At 38.1% G+C, this 20,649-nt stretch overlaps 1 protein-coding gene across 4 annotated transcripts; it reads right to left on the bottom strand.

Moving 5' to 3' along the window:
• LOC100487252 (myosin-11) lies at positions 1-19,250 on the bottom strand. 4 transcript variants are annotated; one of them, XM_031901897.1, is made up of 10 exons: positions 19,156-19,250; positions 13,878-14,017; positions 12,128-12,206; positions 11,870-11,984; positions 11,580-11,764; positions 8,822-8,976; positions 7,636-7,798; positions 5,776-5,934; positions 5,012-5,179; positions 1-458 (listed from the first exon to the last, which is right to left on the bottom strand). In XM_031901897.1, exons 2-10 carry the CDS (start codon positions 13,964-13,966, stop codon positions 255-257), a joined length of 1,317 nt encoding a protein of 438 aa, XP_031757757.1. In that variant the 5' UTR covers positions 13,967-14,017; positions 19,156-19,250; the 3' UTR covers positions 1-254. The 4 variants fall into 4 exon arrangements, with proteins under 4 accessions (XP_031757757.1, XP_031757759.1, XP_031757758.1 ...); XM_031901899.1 differs by having other exon boundaries at positions 12,128-12,196; positions 13,858-14,017; positions 19,160-19,250; XM_031901898.1 differs by having other exon boundaries at positions 19,160-19,250.
• Positions 19,251-20,649: the final 1,399 nt, after the last annotated feature.

Here is a 20,649-nt window from a genome sequence, read left to right as displayed (position 1 = left end):
ACACCCAGAATGTGTATGTTTATATATACAGTATACAACACATGAACAACATATATACATGTTTATTTGTTATAAATCTAAACTGGCAAAACCAAAGGCAACAATATTTTTTTTCAAATAAAATGTTTTGGATTTTGCTCAAAAAACATGCTGATTACGGTTTGGGTTTTGGATTCACTCCCATTTTTTATGCAGGATGCGTTATTTATCTGAATTAAAGATAATGGGTTAGGATCATCGCTATTACACAGGTGTTAATGTTTTCCAACACAAACTGATGGCTCAGCTAAGGACCTGGACAGAGATTTCATAGAACCAGCCATATCCGAGATCTCTTTCCATTTTGTTGATTGCATTGATCTGTGCAGTTCTTGCTCAAACTTTAGAGTTTTCATGCCATTTTCGATCTCCTCTATTCGTGAAAAAATGCGATGTAGTTCAGCATCTTTATCTGCAATCTGAAAGCAATAATTATAGCCTTAATTTGAGGATTGTATTGGTGGTTTAAAATCATTCTAGAACATGCGTGACTGTAGAATGAAGGACATCTTTTTAAATTAAATTATGCAGAACGGCCCTCCCCTCCATTTTTTATTCCCAGAAATGTTAACTGATTTTGCCAGATCTAGCAAAAACTGAAATTGCATTGGTATTACCTAGGGTACATATATATTTTGCAGTAGGTCTTTTTCTGACTGAGCTTAGGCATTTTATTATTACACACACAAGTATAGTGTACACACAGATGGAGCAAATTTTATGTAGACACGTGGCTCAGATGGCTCACCACCAAACTTTTTTTTTTTAAAAGAATGCTGTGAAGTGCTTTTTTCACAATATGACATAATTTGTTCTTCTCTATACACATTCAAACATCTGTCATTATATTGCAGTTTAAATGCCATTTTATTCAAGTCAGTAGCTATACAGAATGCCCTCACATTTAAAAATTGTAATTATTTCCAGTTTCTTTTAAATTTGGTCCAGTTTGGTTATCCAGTTGCTTATGTTAGTCCCCTCACTTAAAATTCAATTTTCAATAGTAATAAGCAAGATAACTGGATTATCTGAAGCAGTGAACTAGTTAAACCTAGCTGTGCTAGGGGAGAGAATGGTTAAGAGGCTGGAGGAGTGTTTAAACTAGACAAGGAGAGGCATCAAAAAGCAGTTTGAAGTTTCATCAGGTACAAGGAAGCAAATAAAGCATGCAAAAAAGCTATCAGGCAAGCTAAAATAGAGATGGAAAGGGATATTGCAGCTAGGAGTAAAAAGAATCAAAAATTATTTTTTAATTATCTGAATAGTAAAAACATGAAGCAAGAAGGGGTGGGGACCTTATTATCACAGGGGGTAAGATGGTTGATGAGAACAATGAATAAGCAGAAATTTTGAACTTATTTTTCATCTGTCTATACATCTGAGGAGCCAGCTAATGAAGGCTTCCCTTTTAATATGCCCAGTTCTAGTAATATAACTACTGATGCATGGGTCACTCGGGAGGGAATTCAAAAGAGACTTGAACATGTAACGGTAAACAAAGGTCCAGGACCGGATGGGATTCATCCCAGGGTATTAAACGAGCTGAGCGCTGTGATTGCCAAGCCTCTTCACTTTCAGAATTCATTGAGGTCTGGCATGGTGCCAAGAGACTGGCGAATTGCTAATGTGGTGCCGTTATTTAAAACGGGATCCCGTTCTCAGCCTGAAAACTATAGGCCTGTTATTCTTACATCACTAGTGGGAAAGCTTTTAGAAGGGGAGATAAGTCTTAGGGTACTTAGTACATAATACTAAAAGTTTGTGCCAGCATGGTTGTATGCGTAACAGATCTTGCCAGACTAATGTAGTCGCCTTTTATGAGGAGGTGAGAAGGAACCTCGATGCTGAAATGGCAGTTTATATCATCTACTTGGACTTTGCTAAAGCGTTTGATACAGTACCTCACAGAAGGTTAATGATCAAATTGAGGAATATTGGCCTAGAACATAATATTTGTAATTGGATAGAGAATTGGCTGAAGGATAGATTACAAAGAGTGGTGGTAAATGCAACATTTTCTAATTGGACCAGTGTTGTTAGTGGAGTACCGCAGGGGTCAGTCCTTGCTCCTTTACTTTTTAACTTGTTTATTAATGACCTGGAGGTGGGCATACAAAGTACTGTTTCAAGTTTGGCTGACGATACTAAATTGTGCAAAACTATAAGTTCCCTGCAGGATGCTGCCGCTTTACAGAGTGATTTGACAAAACTGGAAACTGGGCAGCAAACTGGAAAATGAGGTTCAATGTGCACAAGTGCAAAGTTATGCACTTTGGTAGAAATAATATAAACGCAAGCTCTCTACTAAATGGTAGTGTGTTGGGGGGATCCTTAATGGAGAAGGATCTGGGGTTTTTGTAGATAACAAGTTGTCTAATTCCAGGCAGTGTCATTCTGTGGCTTCTAAAGCAAATAAAGTGCTATCTTGTATAAAAAAGGGCATTGACTCAAGGGATGAAAACATAATTTTACCTCTTTATAGGTATGTGCTGCTGCCCTGCACTGGTAAAAGTTGTGTGTTTACTATAATTTATATAAATAAGCTGCTATGTAGCCATGGAGGCAGCCATTCAAAGGAGAAAAGGCACAGGCACATAGCAGATAACAGATAAAACACTATTGTATTCTACAGAACTTATCTGTTATCTGCAATGTAACCTGTGCCTTTTTTCCAGCTTGAATGGCTGCCCCCGTGTCTACACAGTAGCTTATCATATAAATTATAGTAGTGTTACTGTAGCAAACACACCAGTTTTACCAGTGCAGGGCAACAGTGCATTATATTTTCATTACTTTAAAGCTCTTTAATTTTTTGGTGTTACTGTTCCTTTAAGAAGGATATTAATGAGCTGGAGAGAGTGCAGAGGCTGCAACTAAACTGGTAAAGGGGATGGAAGATTTAATCTAAGAGGTTAGACTGTCGAGGTTGGGGTTGTTTTCTCTGCAAAAGAGGCGCTTGCAAGGGGACATGATTACTCTGTACAAATACATTAGAGGGGATTATAGGCAGTTGGGGGATGTTCTTTTTTCCCCATAAAAACAATCAACGCACCAGAGGTCACCCCTTTAGATTAGAGGAAAGGAGCTTCCATTTGAAGCAGCGTAGGTGGTTTTTCATGGTGAGGGCAGTGAGGTTGTGGAATGCCCTTCCTAGTGATGTTGTAATGACAGATTCTGTTAATGCCTTTAAGAGTGGCCTGGATGAGTTCTTGAACAAGCATAATATCCAAGGCTATTGTGATATTAATATCTACAGTTAGTATTAATGTTTGTATATATAGTTTATGTATGTGAGTGTATAGATTGGTAAGTATAGGTTGTGTGTGCTGGGTTTACTTGGAAGGGTTGAACTTGATGGACTCTGGTCTATTTTCAACCCTATGTAACTATGTAATTGATTCTTATTTAACATGTTAAAAGGAAAAGTTTTTGAAAAGTAATTAAATGTAGCCAAAAAAAAGCACTCCATTCTTCTTTAATACTATACTGCCATCTAGTGAATATAGTGTGCATACAAATGAACTGACATATTACTCAGAAGGATGCTTGGCAAGACATGCTTAAAATGTGATCTGATGTTATCTCAGTCAGAGATTAGTCATTTGGCATTAATTAATAGCTGAAGCACACATTGTTTTTTTTAACGTGTGCATCTGTCTTTTAAAACACCTATTTCTTATAATAAACAGCCGCCCTACAGATTAATTTCCATTTCTTGTCTACCACTACATGTAGCCCGGTCACAGTCTACTTTGCATATATAAAGTTTAGTGTTCTCCCACTGGCAAGAAAGTATCACTTGACAAACAGTACCTGAAGTTTTAATAACTAAGAGCCTATGGTGACACTCCCTGGTGTGGCCTGTTGAAGGAACCTCTACAATTTATTTATTATCAGGAGCCAATGAACCTGCCTGTATATTTTTGGAATGTTGGAGGAAACTGTAGTACCCACAGGAAACCTACGAGGACACAGAAAGAACATACAAACTCTTTTTCAAATCCAGAACTCCCAGGGTTGCAAGGCAGAAGCACTAGCCACTGAGCAATTGTGCATTTTAGCTAAGCATATACACTGCAGGAAATTAGTTGGTTCTGGCCTGAGGCAGTATAAAAACAAAAAGGACAATATTTACTTTGATGGGCATATTCACTCCTAGGTATCCTCACAGACTAGCACAGATTCTTCATAAAGGGACCTGGGAAACTGATATAACCCCCACTTCCTTTCCCCCATGCAGCTGATCAGCAGAACAACGAGAAGGTAGCAAGATAACAGCTCCCTAAGGCTGATGCCACACCAGGCGTAGGGCTGATTTTTTCGGCAAGCGGAAAAACGCTTGACGAAAATTCAGCCCTACGCCTGCTACTTGTGCCTGCACCGGAATGAATGGGATACGCTCGGGTGCAGGCACATATAGCCGATATACGCACGAAAACGCATTGTCTCGCGTTTTCGTGCGTATATTGGCTACATGTGCCTGCACCCGAGCGTATCCCATTCATTCCGGTGCAGGCACAAGTAGCAGGCGTAGGGCTGAATTTTCGTCAAGCGTTTTTCCGCTTGTCGAAAAAATCAGCCCTACGCCTGGTGTGGCATCAGCCTAACACCTGCATTGCTAAAAATGGTAGATATAAGAATAGCACTCAATAGTAAAAATCCAAGCTTGGCTCTCCTATGTCATTACTCCTCCAGTTACATTAAGAGAAACAAAAGCGAATATAAAAGCAGTTCCAAAAAGCACAAAAATTAACTATGCAACTATGGATCTACTAATATTAAGTCAGTTCATAAGAATATGTAGACATATCAACTACAGAGCAGAATAGCATTCAACTCCTCTATAGAGTAAACTATACTTACTGCTCAGTAAAATTTACCAATATTGATAAGTCTGCCCTATATGTCTTCTAGGCACTGTTATCTAAAAAAGCAATTGCTTTTAATGTTCCAAAGCATGGCAAAGCAGTACCTGAGTTTGTAAACTGGAAATATGATCAACCAGTAAAGTCTTGTCTTTTCTTAGTTCCAGATTAATTTGCTCTTCTTTGGTAAGCATGGCTTTCAGCTCATCAATCTCACTACTAATCGATGCAACAGTAAAGCTATGAAGTGTATTTCCACTCTGGAGCATGGACAGCTAAATTTAAATGACAAAGGTTATTACAAGCTACATACAGTACAAAGCACATGTGGAATGGCTTTTAAAGAAATATACAGTGTACAGATGTTCTTTCCTGTCTTTGCTTATTTTTTCGTTACTGACCCTAGCAAATATGAAGTAATTTAGATAACAAACTGGCTAAATCAAAATAACATACAAGTAATAAATAATAAAAATTACCACAAACTGCATATAAGTCAGTCTGTTCTCTGACTGAAGGAGCACTGACTATAACAATGTGAGAGTTCAAGAAAAGTAATTAACCCACTTAAAGTAACAGACATAAAATACAGCCCAAATTCAATGTTAATTCTATTACTGCAGTATACAAGATAATAGTTAGTACATATTTAAAAAGAAATCCTAATATTCTCTGCTTAATAATGGGTGAACACTATACTGCAGTACAAAAGCCTCTTTCAGGCAGCATTCTGTACATTTATAAAAATCCTTAATTGCTGTTGTGCATGTTGCATATTAATGACTGTGTGTGCCCTGCACAATTGTAAATTTAAATCCAATTTTACCAAATGCACTCCGTGTGTAAGTCCTGTTGCACCTGAGATATTTACCTGATCCATAATATACTTGAAATTGTCCTTCTCTAACTTCAAAAGTTCTTTCTGCTGTTTGACCTCTCTGTCTAGCTGTTCTTCTTTATCCTTTACACTAAGAAGCTGAGCAAAACTGGAAGAACCATGGGTATAATCCTCTTCTTTAAGTGTTCTTTGCTGAAAAAAAGTGTAAGGAGCAATGTTACTATCCCCTGCTTAAAAATATGTATGAGTATGCACAGTTATTTTGGATGATGGCTTTAAACAGGTTCAAGACTTAATAATACTGAATTACCTCATAATAAAATGTTTTACTTCCTTAAAGGGAAAGTTTACATTTAATTTATTTTAAGCATATTGTAGACTTGCCTTTTCTATAATACTGCAGTCCTCCACCATAGCTCCTAATTTTGTATGTTTTCTGCTCAATACTGTGCTCTCTATCCCTGACAGGTGCAGCATATGAATGTTGTGTATATCCATCTATACCAGGGGGCTCAAACTCAATTTACCTGGGGGCCGCAGGAGGCAAAGTCAGGATGAGGCTGGGCTGCATAAGGGATTTCACAAAAAATTGGCTTTCAAGGGATGATGCAAGGCACGGCGGGCGGGAGCTGTTGATTGCGGAAATTACGTTATGCCATCATAACAGTTATTATGGGAAGATGTTCTGTGTGCACAATTAGCTCCTTAGCAGCTAATTGTGCACACAGAAAGTCTTCCCATAATAACTGTTATGATGGCATAACGTCATTTCCGCAATCAGCAGCTCCCGCCCGCCGTGCCTTGCATTATCCCTTGAATCGCAATAAAATCGCGATCCATTCATTGCTTTTGAGAAGGCGTTGGTGCGGGCCACAAAATATTGTACCGAGGGCCGCAAATGGCCCGCGGGCCGCGTGTTTGAGACCCCTGATCTATACTCTGTCTATTCCAAGCAAAAGGTTTTTAAATAGGTGGTTCCAACCCTGCATTAATAATGAAATAACGATAACATTAAATGCAGCAAAAATTCTCCCTCGTGAACACATACTGTTGTAATGTTATTAACGTAGTAAAAGATGCTACGTTATTTGGGCACATGTAGCCGCCTCAATAGAGAGTATGCTGTATTTATCAACTCATTCTTGTGGATATATAGGCTGTTGTGTCAGTGAGAGAGAACAATAGCTTTTGCAGGTTTAGACAACAACACAAGTTTTACTTGCATCTAACTTACTTGCCCAAATAGCCATGTGTATTTCCCCAGCACAAAAATCAGTGCCCCAGGCATGTGCAAGTTAGCTGATACAGGTATTGGATCCCTTATCCGGAAACCCGCTATCCAGAAAGTTCCGAATTACGGAAAGGCCATCTGCCACAGACTCCATTATAAGAAAATAATTCTAATTTTTAAAAATGATTTCCTTTTTCTCTGTAATTAGAAACCATTACCTTGTACTTGATCCCAACTAAGATATAAGTAATCTTTATTGCAGGCAAAACCATCCTATTGGGTTGTTTCAATATTTAAATGATTTTTAGCATACTGAAGTTATCGAGATCCAAATTACGGAAAGATCCCTTATCTGGAAAACCCCAGGTCCTGAGCATTCTGGACAAGCAAAGAAAACAGCAAGAATGTATTTTTTTCAGAGGAGCCTGCTTGTACAGTACCTGCATATACTGAAATCTTTCCCCTTTCAGTTCATGTTGCTCAAAAAGTGAAGAAATGGTGGCGCACACGCACAATAACCCTCTATGGAGGATTCTTAACATGCATGTGCAAAATCACAGCACACATGAACAATAACCCTTTATGGGGCTTTTATTTAGTTTATTTCAATAAAAAAAAACACTATTGCTGGAATCATTAAATGAGATTTATACTTGTCTTACAATTTCCAGTTGTTTATTTATTTCATGCAGCTTGGACAGCAGTGCATTGTTTTCAGCTTCCAAGGAAGAACAATCACTCATCATTTTGCTTCTCAGTAAGAAATCTTGCTCAGACAGAAGCTCTTTTTCACGTACTTGCTGGTGAAGAAAACTTATTTCACTCCTAAAATAACAAATGTATTGCCCCTTTAAATTGTGAAGAAGTATGTTTTTGAAGGATATAGTGCATGTCCCTTTCCTCTAATATCACCTTAATATCGGCACACATCTAAAAAGTAAGGGACAATTATTTGAACTGAAAATATTTGCATACACTTGTAATAATATAATACTCTTGTATGCCTTTTCTTCAGTGACCACAGTTCTGAGAACTCTTCCTTATAATTTTTGGTACGTTACAATTATTTAATTCAGTTGCTTGTCTATGAAGATTTTCATTCATCAGGGTCATGGTATATCTAGTATAATTAAATCTAAAGCAACTGGACTTGTTAGGTAATCATTGAAGATGTTTCACTACTCATCCACGCAGCTTTTTCAGTTCAACTGACTGGTATGGCAAGTCCTCAACATATATACTCTTCCACTAACCCAATCACAATGGCACTTTGTAACTCTTCAGAGAGGTGAGATCTGAAACTCACAGAGGTTTGAATGCTGTGGAGTTACTCTGAAAGGATTACCAAAGTATCATGCAACTCTTCAAAACAGGTGTTACTTGTTAGAGTTGCATGAATAGATGTGTGAAGAGTTGTGTAACTGCCGGGGTACAGATGTTAGAACAGCATTGTATGTAGCAGACAGATGGTGTTGAAGTCCCCCGCCTCTGTTTAGGGATGGTTTCTCCACTTTAACACGAATGGCCTCTTTTAAACCTCTTTCAAACCAGCGGTCTTCTTTGTCCAAAATTTGGACATTCCTATTTTCAAAGGAGTGTCCCTTGTCTTTTAGGTGTAAAAATACAACTTGGCCTGTAGTGTTCGCCCTCCAAATTTTGTGAAAACAAAATTAGTGAAAGGTCTTTAATGATTACCTAACAAGTCCAGTTGCTTTAGATTTAATTATACTAGTTAATTCAGTTACTTGTTTATGGACAAAATAAACTTATGTAAAATCCTTGGTTCACTTTTAGGAATGTATGTGCCTCAATTTGAGTATGATTTGATGTTTCACCTGTTGTTCATACCTTAGATCGAGAGTGATTCGATGCTGTGTTTCTGCAGTGTGTTTAAGCAACATTTCCTCCTTTTCATGCATAGCTGAATTCACTTTTAGCAGCTGTGTTCTCTTTTCTGATAGCAGATTCTCTATTGATTTCTGTTGTTTTGATCTCTGCTGTATCTATGTATTGCAAAATATTTGTAAATGTAACCATGAAGTACTAACTATATATAAGCCACGACCAAATGCTCTCATATATAGCTCTACCTTCTACATATTGCAAATGGTTTGATATGTTTACAAAAGGAAACTGTAAACCAAACAGTTCAACGTTTGTCACAAATCATGTGAAACTTATTTTCTAACAACAAAAGATCTAAACCACTTGTATATCTTTTTCCACCTCAAATACTATAATAAAAAGAGAGAGATTTCAATCAGCCCAAGTGGTCTTATTTATTAGAAATTGATTTGAATATATTTTGGACAATTTCTATTTCTCGTGTAATTGTTTTACAAATCATCAATAGTCACTCAAACAATTATCTTTCATACATATACATATATTTCATACATATAGACACATATAAATACAAGTATAGGATTGCTTATCCAGAAACCCAATATTCATAAAGCTCTAAAATAAGGGAATGCCAGTTTCCTACTGAAGCCAACATTGTTTTTTAATTTCCTTTTTCACTGTAATAATAAAAGGATACCTTGTATTCATAATTATGAAACTAGCACAAATCCATGTTGCTGTCAAAACAATTCTACTGGGATTTTTAATTTTTAAATATTTTTAGCAGCCCTACAGAATACTGATTTAAATTACAGTTGAAACAGGTGAATATGGAAAAACGCAGCCATAGCAGCAATAAGAACCAACTTGGCTTGTCCATAACATGTACAAAATAGTCAATAAATTATATCCTTTTATTTCTTTGAATTGAGATCCAAAGAAATAAAAGGATGTAATATTTTTTGCAGCTGTGCTAACTCAGAGCACCTCTATAAAGTTTATTCGTTTTACTATGGTTTTTCTAGTAAGGAAAGGACTAACAAAGGGAATAAACTATGTCAGCATAAGTATTCCTCTAATTTAAGTATAACTATGCAGAAAAATATTAGAATACTAGCAGCCCTTCGGACTATGGTACACTAGGGCAGCCATTTACTAATGATCTGAATTTGTTGTGGATTTTTTAGTGATAAACTTTTTAAGTTTCAAGATTTACTATGAGACAAAATTGCTAAAAATCCAAATCCGACAATTCACCAGCTAAAACTTGTTGAGATCATTAGAAGTCAATGGCAGATGTCCCTTCCCTTCCCTGGAGGATCCTTCTTTACTTCAAAACTTCAGATGTTTTTGGATTTTTGATGTTGTTTTTTTAGAAGTTTCAGTGCGACAATTTGAAAACGATTTGTGACTTTTTCCTGCATGTACTATTCCAGTTCAGACTTTTTAGTAAATGTGGGATATTTATGGAAATGAGTTTATTAGAAATTTTTAAAAAATAAAAAATGAGAAAAGTTAGAGTTTTAGTAAACTGCCTCTAGGTGTTTGGAGCCCTCCAACAAGTAGATCAGTGGGATGGTTCCACTGGGAAGCTTGTATGTATGTATATCTTTATTTATAAAGTGCTACTTTTGTATGCAGTGCTGTACTATAGAACAATAAATGCAATAAGTTAATACAAATATATACAAAGTATGATAATAAATACAAATAAGTACAGGAGGAATTTAGGGATGGCAATTAAAATGTAAGGAGCGGCAAGGCATCAAGGTTTAAGGTGGGAAATGGCAGTAGTAGTGGGGGGTGCAACCAAGATGTTGCTCTGAGAGGATTGGAGGAGTCAGCCAGGAATGTATGGAGACAAGAGAAGAGATGTAGTGAGGTGCAGAGGAATGAAGGGCTTTGAAGGTTAAGAGAAGTTTGTAAGTTATCCTTGTTTTAATAAGAAGCCCTGATAAGGACTTGAGCAGTGGAAGGGCCTGGGGAGGCCAGTTAGTAGCAGGTTACAATAATCTACTCGGGATAGGATGAAAGCATGCATGAGCATTCTAGCTGTTACGATTATATCAAATGCAGCCAATAGGTTGAGGAGGATTAGTATAGAGAAGTGACCTTGGCAACCTGAGGATCATTTGAAACTCTGTGCAATGCATATACAGTAGTATATCAGGGGGCCCATTGAAGGGATTATATCACAGTAACTATCAAAGATATCAAAAGAAAAGGAGGGTATTGTGTGTTTATCAAATTGCTGTTTCTTCTAAACACAACCCTCACAATTCTAGAATGTATTTTCAGTACTCAGCTATATAATAACACTTGCCCACAATCACTAAACAAGTCAACACCCACCCCCCAATATTCACATCTTCATTAGGGATGAATTCATGGCGCCTATCTGCTTCTCTATCTATCTTTAACAACTAAAATACCTGACATGCATTTCGCTCAGTCTACTTAAGCTTTACTAAAGGCAATCCACCAGGCTATGTTGAGAGGACTATATACAGATGTGGAACCTCCCCTGTATTCGAAAGGACCAATAGCCAAAGAGCGCAGCATAGAATGCACGTACGATGTATACATTTATGTGACGCATCTCCATAATAATGTGCAGGTTTACACATGATGACATCATACGCACATGCTATGCTGCGCTCTTCGGCTATTGGTCCTTTACAGGTAAGGTCTGGGTGCTGACTGTAATAAGCCTGTCAGGTTTTGGCAAAAAAAAAAATTGAGAAATGGTTCTCTAGCCTACCTGCGACAGCAAAGCATGTGCTCTCTGTTCCATATCAGTTGAGCTGAGCAACTCCCGTTCTAGTTCCTGCTGGTTGTGTAGTATATCCCTCTCCTTTTGTGATATCTGCAGGTCCAAAAGATCTTTCAGTTTCTTTTGCTGAACAATCTCTCCAACCAGCTGTTCTTTTTCCTTAGAATGGCCTTCTACAACAAAGGTAATGTCAAAATTAATCAAGCTGGCAAGAGTTCTATTAGAAAAGCTCCCCAGTGGATGCCAATAAAAAGCACATATAACTTAAGATAACTAACCTTCTGAATTTCTGACCTGGGCTCTTACATGGTCATAATCTCTTTGCAAAATTAGTAAATTTGCATCTTTTCTTTTCACCTCCAGTTTAAGACTATGACACTGAGAGTGAAGCTCCTAGGGAAAAAAAAACAACCCTTACTTTTCCGTATCAATTATAATTTAGCAGTGTAAATTTGCTATGAGTTTCCAATTGGTGACCAAATCTAGAACCATAGAAGTGTGTAATACTTGCCCTCTTGTTTAGGATACAGTATTACCTGCAGTTTCTTGAACATGTGCTCTGTCTCAGATGTGAGCCTGGGTTGAAGATCCGTGGCTTTTTTGGTCTGATCACGAGTGATAAAAATAAGTTAAAGAATAACTAAAATGGCTGTTTAGTGTAAAGTCATCATATGCACTCGTTTTTAACAAAGTCAACAATTATCCAGTCTTAGTATAAAAGTGAATAAATATGTTGAATTCTGTTTGTGATTCAGCCAGATTGTAGAACTAATTCCGTTTTCAGCTGAACCAAATGCAAACACTTATGGACAAGAAACACTGAGAGGTGGCAATGGGCCACCCCTTCAACCCGAGGCTGTGTGTCTATAATGTCTCTTATCTTGGGATACTTTGCAGCTTGTTAAGGATAGTGTGCATCATAAAATCTAACTTTTACTCTACTGCACACTGCCCAGGGCAACTGCAAAGAATCTCTGGACAATAAAAAATGGGAGCTCTTAGCTTGAGTGTTTATCAGGAAAAAGGAGCACTGGCCTGGCTGTGTTTGCTATTACAATCAAAGGGGTGGGGGTAGGGTGACTTATAAAGTGACTTGTATTGTGCACACATCTGGGGAGATCACATACCAACCCCATGTGGCAGGTCTATACGGAATGTTTTTGTTTTTGAAACAAATTGATGATGCCAAAGGGTAGCCTTGTTATACCATCTTATGCCAACCTTCTCAGTGGCTATTTTCAGGAGATGTTCATCTATTCCTCTAAATATCTCAGAAGTAATTAGACTTTATTTCATTCTTAAATAATCTTGTACCTAGGCTGGTATTTAAAGGGAACCTATCACATGAAAATTGTTTGCAACAACTGAGGTGTGGCTAAAAGAGTATTATGTAAAAATGGATGTTTAAGGCTTGTTTTGGTATAAACCACTACTGTGTGTTTCAAGTAGTTAAATTAAAAGGAGATGAACATGTGGCTTTCTCACTGTGCAGAGCTAAACCATCAAATTTGTAATATTTGCTTTCACTTGGGTTATTGATCATGTTCCCAAATTAAAATGTGATTTTGGTTTGGGGACATTAAAGCTAAAGGAGCTCAATATTTCCCTCTCCTTAATATTTTTATCAACTAGTGATCTAAGAGGGTAAGGTTAAGTGAGGGTTAACTGATGCAAACTGATGTATAAAACAGTAGCAATACATTTTTTCTTTAGATTTTTAAGAATTCCCAAGCTCACTGGATTCATCTGCAGTTGGTTATATGCTTAAACTTTTCACTGATTTCTTGGCATTAAATGCTAGCTGATTTTTGAATATTTTGCAATATTTCACTTTAGGGGCATTTTTGTGGAAACTTTTAATTTACCTAGGAAAACAACTGATTTGGAAAGCCTACACCTGCCAGAACCAAATATTTATTTCTATCAATAACCCACAGTAGTAGAAATTTTCAAAAAAGTGTACAAAATATAAATAGATCTAACTGCAAACCCAACAGTGGCCATAAAAATAAGCTTATTACAGAAAAACATATATTGTTTTTAAAAGTACCTATTCTAGTACATTCAAAACTACCGACCGGTAAAGCTACGGGAAGAAAGAGGAGGGAAATGGTTGGTGGATTGACATATTGAAAGGTGACCTCCAATTTTAAATATTCAGGTAGACAGTGATTATTCAAATGTTTAAGTCTGATAAAATATACCTATACATATTAATTAAATATCGAAGTAAAACAGGTTTTTATTTTTTTTCATTGTTATATACCGGTAGCTAGAAAAGGATATAGGAAACTGGCCTCCATTTCAAGGAAATATATTTGTTGTTGAAGATTTTTTATATATTCTGCTTCAACTGTGGATATATTAGATTCCATGTTCTTCTGTACAACCAAGTGTTATAGCCACCGCTTTAACTTTTTAAATTCCTGTGATTTAAAGAATTAGAAGACCATACTTAGGACAAAGAAACATTAGGGAGTTGTTCATTTGTTTGCCAAAATCTGTTGTTTAAAACAATTCTGATGCTTTAAAAATATTTTGTTGAACTGATTATACATGCTATGGTTTCTTTTTCAATGTTATACTTACTACTTTCCTTAGCACCTTAGGTAATAACTTGGTTTAAAGGAGAAGGACAGGAAAAAACTAAGTAAGCTTTATCAGAATGGTCCATGTAAATACAGCCATAAGCACTCACACAGGCGCTGCACTAAGTTCTCTGTCAAAAGACACAGGATTTCTTGTCTGTTTGTTTGCCTCAGCCAGAGACACACAGCTCTCTCCTCTCCTGTTCACCCCTCCCTCAAGAATGATAAGAACTCCCTCCCCCCTTAGGAATGTGTGATCTGAGCTACCTCGTAGTCTTAAAAACTGAGCATGTACACCGGTCTTGGTGCAGGAGCGATGCATTATTGGAACTTTCTTTACAGAACTTTCTTTACAGAAGTATTTTTTTTTCCTATGAGGCATCTGATCATCTGAATAGGTGAAATATGGGGAGAATTAAGGGCACTATTGAAAGAACTGAAGGTATGCCTGCAGCTTGAGATTAACTCTTTTTTAGCCTTTCCTTCTCCTTTAAGGGATTGAATTAAGTTTAGCCAGGCATTTGGCTTTGGCTGAATCCCACTATAAAAGGCTTATATTTGGACCGAATCCCAAAGTGAATCCAGGATTCGGGACAATCCTAATACATAGATACAGTGGAGGAAATAATTATTTGACCCCTCACTGATTTTGTAAGTTTGTCCAATGACAAAGAAATTAAAAGTCTCAGAACAGTATCATTTCAATGGTAGGTTTATTTCAACAGTGGCAGATAGCACATCAAAAGGAAAATCGAAAAAATAACTTTAAATAAAAGATAGCAACTGATTTGCATTTCATTGAGTGAAATAAGTTTTTGAACCCCTACCAACCATTAAGAGTTCTGGCTCCCACAGAGTGGTTAGACACTTCTACTCAATTAGTCAACCTCATTAAGGACACCTGTCTTAACTAGTCACCTGTATAAAAGACACCTGTCCACAGAATCAATCAATCAAGCAGACTCCAAACTCTCCAACATGGGAAAGACCAAAGAGCTGTCCAAGGATGTCAGAGACAAAATTGTAGACCTGCACAAGGCTGGAATGGGCTACAAAACTATTAGCAAGAAGCTGGGAGAGAAGGTGACAACTGTTGGTGCGATTGTTCGAAAATGGAAGGAGCACAAAATGACCATCAATCGACCTCGCTCTGGGGCTCCACGCAAGATCTCACCTCGTGGGGTGTCAATGATTCTGAGAAAGGTGAAAAAGCATCCTAGAACTACACGGGAGGAGTTAGTTAATGACCTCAAATTAGCAGGGACCACAGTCACCAAGAAAACCATTGGAAACACATTACACCGCAATGGATTAAAATCCTGCAGGGCTCGCAAGGTCCCCCTGCTCAAGAAGGCACATGTGCAGGCCCGTCTGAAGTTTGCCAATGAACACCTGAATGATTCTGTGAGTAACTGGGAGAAGGTGCTGTGGTCTGATGAGACCAAAATAGAGCTCTTTGGCATTAACTCAACTCGCTGTGTTTGGAGGAAGAAAAATGCTGCCTATGACCCCCAAAACACCGTCCCCACCGTCAAGCATGGGGGTGGAAACATTTTGCTTTGGGGGTGTTTTTCTGCTAAGGGCACAGGACAACTTATTCGCATTAACGGGAAAATGGATGGAGCCATGTATCGTGAAATCCTGAACGACAACCTCCTTCCCTCTGCCAGGAAACTGAAAATGGGTCGTGGATGGGTGTTCCAGCACGACAATGACCCAAAACATACAGCAAAGGCAACAAAGGAGTGGCTCAAGAAAAAGCACATTAAGGTCATGGAGTGGCCTAGTCAGTCTCCGGACCTTAATCCAATAGAAAACCTATGGAGGGAGCTCAAGCTCAGAGTTGCACAGAGACAGCCTCGAAACCTTAGGGATTTAGAGATGATCTGCAAAGAGGAGTGGACCAACATTCCTCCTAAAATGTGCGCAAACTTGGTCATCAATTACAAGAAACGTTTGACCTCTGTGCTTGCAAACAAGGGTTTTTCCACTAAGTATTAAGTCTTTTTTTGTTATTTTGTTAGAGGGTTCAAAAACTTATATCACTCAATGAAATGCAAATCAGTTGCTATCTTTTATTTAAAGTTATTTTTTCGATTTTCCTTTTGATGTGCTATCTGCCACTGTTGAAATAAACCTACCATTGAAATGATACTGTTCTGAGACTTTTAATTTCTTTGTCATTGGACAAACTTACAAAATCAGTGAGGGGTCAAATAATTATTTCCTCCACTGTATGTATGTATACCATGATGAAGAGGGCACTACTCCAAAATAAAAACCACCTGGATGCCAAATTGAAGATTTGCCTTTATAAGCAAGAATTTATTCAGTTTTTTGGGTTCGGCCGAACCCCCGAATCCTTTTCCAAGGGATTCCGGCGAATACCGAATCCAAATTAGTATATGCTAATTAGGATACAACATTTTTTTCACTTTCATGTTCACGCGGACATTTAACCCACATTTGCTAATTAGGATTCGGTTTGGCCAGGACCATTGGCAATGGTTTTTGACTTATTTGTATATATAACTGCTATTAGAAATAGTGTTTGTCTGTCTTTTTCTATTCTTTGCCCTGGTGGCTCAATGTAACACAATTTCAGCAGGTCTGTCTTGCTCTCCAGTTTGGAATTTTAGCTTCTGGTTTATAGCGACAGATTTACCCTAGCAACTAGGATGATGAACTAGAATATGAAGAGGAAAGGGCCGGACTATAAAGATTTGGAATATTAAAGTAACAAAGTGCAACAGTTTTATGGCTTCTGGTGTTAAAGGAGAAGGAAAGGTAAAAACTAAGTAAGCTTTATCAGAAAGGTTTATGTTAAATACAGCCATAAGCACTTACAGAAACGCTGCACTGAGTAGTCAAAAGAAACACAGGATTTCTTGTCTCCTTTTTTTGTAAACATGTTCTTCAGTGTCTGACTTCATCTCTCAGAAAAATCCTTCATTCCTGGGGCCAGAGTCTGGGCAGCTCTCTCCTCTCTTCCCTCTCCCGCTCCCCCCTCCCATAAAAATTCATAAAACTCACCCCCCCCCCCCACCCTTAGGAATGTGTAACCTGAGCTATAACAGCTAAGCTGCAAGCAGGAAGCTATGAACCCAAGCTAAAATGGCAGCTGCTGTGTTACACAAACAAAGAAAGCTTCTGGGACTCTATACTCTGGTATGGTAAAGCTTTCTGCAGAATAAATATAGTGTTCTAGGTGGCACTAATGTGGCAAATCTATTGGCAGTAAAATGTCAAAATGACTTTCCTTCTCCTTTAAAGGATATGTAAAGCCTACATTTGCCTACAATGTATATCAGTTAGGCATGTCTCCCCCACCCAAATGGAATCATTTGTACTGCATATATCCCCTCTGCTTGCCAGCACCATCACATTTTCCTAAAGCAAATAGCAGCTTTCACCTGGTGGCCATTTTCCCTCTGATACATAATTGGATACATTTAAATCTGCAAACAGCATACACACACACACAGACCCTTATTCAGCATACATTTCATCAAGAATACAGGCTCACACAGACAAAACTGTATTTGATAAAAGTTCTGCTTTGTTTTAGCACTGTAATGGTAAAGCTGAGCTCAGGAGAAAAAAATTGAAGCAGACAGCTAGAGCTGAGTTTCTATGGGAACCAGCAATGCCATCTCTTTACTGGCTGCTAGACTGGAGGGCGTGTTTAGTAATCTGAGCTTAGAACAACTGAGCATGCCCACAAGCCAACAGCCACAGCAAATTCCTGAGGGAGGGGGCCGAGTGGGTTACAGGAGGAGAAGCAAATCTAAGCGATTAAGGGGATGTTGCAGCCTTACTATTAAGCTCTGCACAACCAGTGTGGCAGGTATTGAAAGATTTCAAAGAGGCTGTTCACTGATTAAATTTTTGTATGTGGGGTTTACATGTCCTTTAATGACCCCCAATAAAAAGCTGGAAAGAAGCAGCAGAGGAAGGATAATAAAAAAAAACTACAGGTATTGGAACTATATTCCTGAATGCTTGGGACCTATGGGATTCGAAATTAAAAAAAGACTTTCTGTAATTTGGATCATCATACGTTAATTCTACTAAAAAACATTTAAACATCAAGTAAACCCAATGGTGATTAGCCACCAGTATGGATTTATATTAAAGGTAAGCAGCAAAGGCATGTACCAAGGGTGACATTGCTGGATCGGCTCTGTTATAAGATCTGTTTAATTAAAGCCATAGCACTATATGCAGGTTCTCTCTTACTTTCACACTTCTGAAACACCAAGGCAACTGGCTCCTAATAAATCTGACCACAGTGTGTGCAAAGGGACCTAAGATTTTAAGCTTCACTGAGGCTGGGATCTGAAAGATGTGCTGCAGAATATATGCAACCACTACAGAAATACAAATATTCTAAATAAATGTCATGTTAGCAATGGTCAGATCTAAAAATACCGCTAATCCCCCCCCAACTCTATAAATGACACACTGTCCCTATACCGCATCCAGTGTCGGACTGGCCTACAGGGATACCAGGAAAACTCCCGGTGGGCCCAGGTGTCAGTGGGCCCTCCTGCTCCTGACCATTTGGCCTACTTCATGGTCATTCCCTATTTCTGAATGGGAACAAAGAGGAGAAATGTGGATAAATGCTAGCATGTAAATAAAAGAGACTAGGAGAATAAAGAGGGTGGGTGAGGAAAGGAGGAAAATTTGGAGAGTAGGGCCATGGTGTAAGGTTTTCTGGTGGGCCCCTGGGGTCCCAGTCCGACACTGATCGCATCCCCATATGCAATAACAGGCGTAAAGTTTTAGTGCAGAAACCTATAGCAACCAATGAGATCTTTAATACAGATAACCAACAAGTGCTACCTGCTTATTTGTTGCTACAGATACCTAGACATGCAGCAATCTTTGCATCTTTTACTACAGAATGTATTTACAGTTATCATGTCGCACATTGTTTCTAAAGGGAGTACACAGCAGTTATATCCAGTTACCTACAGGCAGGAACCCCTCGGACCACTCGTTTTTCTTGTCCAAGCGAACTCCTATAAAGCTTTCAGGACGCTGTATAGTTACTATAGGCAACGTAAACTTCCCTTCTCTGTAGAATACGCATGCGTTTAAATTTTAAAAAGCAAAAGTAGCCATTTTGTTTTTGGGCAACTAAGTCCCCTTACCGAAGGATATCTCTCGAGCGATCGAGCTGTCTGTCTAGCGCAGTATTTTGGACGTATTTATTGTATTTAACGCGCACTTTCCAAACGTGATTAAAAGGACTGCCTTACATTACTTTTATTTTGATTCCGTATTTGCGCTACAGATGTACTTGGTGTACTTAAAAGGGAATGCTGAAGCCATCTCATCAAGTAATGCGCTAGTGCCATCCAGTGGGCAGTTGTGAGAAGTGCAGCATATGTGCACATTAAATATTTATGCTGAACTGATTTTAATTCAATTTGATTAATGGATACGATTATTAATATATTAGAATACTTTAAATATGGTGTTTTCCAGGTAAATGATTTTTTCTTGGATCACTCTGCCTTAAATGGTGGAGTTTGTTTTGCCTTATCCAATTTTAGGTTTATGCTTGATAAAATTGTTTTTTTAAATTATAAGTATCCATAACTTTTTTGCACACTATTTTTAATATAAGCCGTTTAAAATCCCTGTTGCAGCTTGTATGTCTCCATACCTGCCTTATGTTGAACCTAGGTTTGCAACACAGCAATCATAGCCTCTCTGACAGGCACATGCCAGAATGTGCACCAGAAGGGCACCAATGCACCTCGAATATGTATCTAATTCAAGCCATCATATTTTTAGGCATTTTGAGTTAGTGGTCTTGTGAAAGCTATTGTGGTATGAATAACATTACACATTGTACAGCGCTGCAGAATATGTTGGCGCTTTATAAATAAATGTTAATAATGATCTGCCCACCATATAATGTTAATTTTTATGCAAATAACATGAGGGTCATGGAATGGTGTGGGTGCAGTGGGTGGAAAAAAAAATCAGTTAAATGTTGTAACCAGCTGCGCTACTGATACTGCTTCAGAATTTCCAGATTTTAGGGACAGCTCTGTTGCCACCAGCAGAAAAGAAAGGCACACAGGCATTAAGGCTAATGTCAGACGAGGTGTCTGGCGTATATTTTCGGCAAGTGGAAAAGCTCTTGCCGCAAATACTGCCATCCGCTTACTACCTGTGCCTGCACAGGAATGAATAAGATACGCTTGGGTGCAGGCACATGTAGCTGAAATACGCATGAAAACGCAAGAGCATGCACCTTCACCTTTTTATGCTTATTTCAGCTACATGTGCCTGCACTGGAGAATATCACATTCACTCAGTTTTTTTAATGTATTTAATTTAATAATAGTTGTTAGTATTGGGTTTTTGTTAGTACCCCATCCTGCCCCATGTACAATACAGGAGAACGTATGGTAATATTCTCAATATTGTAATAATAAAACATACACGTC

The sequence above is a fragment of the Xenopus tropicalis genome, chromosome 5, assembly GCF_000004195.4.
Source record: "Xenopus tropicalis strain Nigerian chromosome 5, UCB_Xtro_10.0, whole genome shotgun sequence".
Lineage (NCBI taxonomy): Eukaryota > Metazoa > Chordata > Amphibia > Anura > Pipidae > Xenopus > Xenopus tropicalis.
This window is presented reverse-complemented; position numbering and strand designations above follow the sequence as displayed.

Excerpts from the sequence above, each read along its gene's own strand:
- LOC100487252 (XM_031901897.1), bottom strand. The coding sequence starts at position 13,966 with ATGGAATCTAATATATCCACAGTTGAAGCAGAATATATAAAAAATCTT. Across the intron at positions 5,935-7,635 it reads TAAATAAACAACTGGAAATT|CAAAGAACACTTAAAGAAGA; the intron begins GTAAGACAAGTA and ends ACTTTTTTTCAG. Across the intron at positions 5,180-5,775 it reads TCAAGTATATTATGGATCAG|CTGTCCATGCTCCAGAGTGG; the intron begins GTAAATATCTCA and ends ATTTAAATTTAG.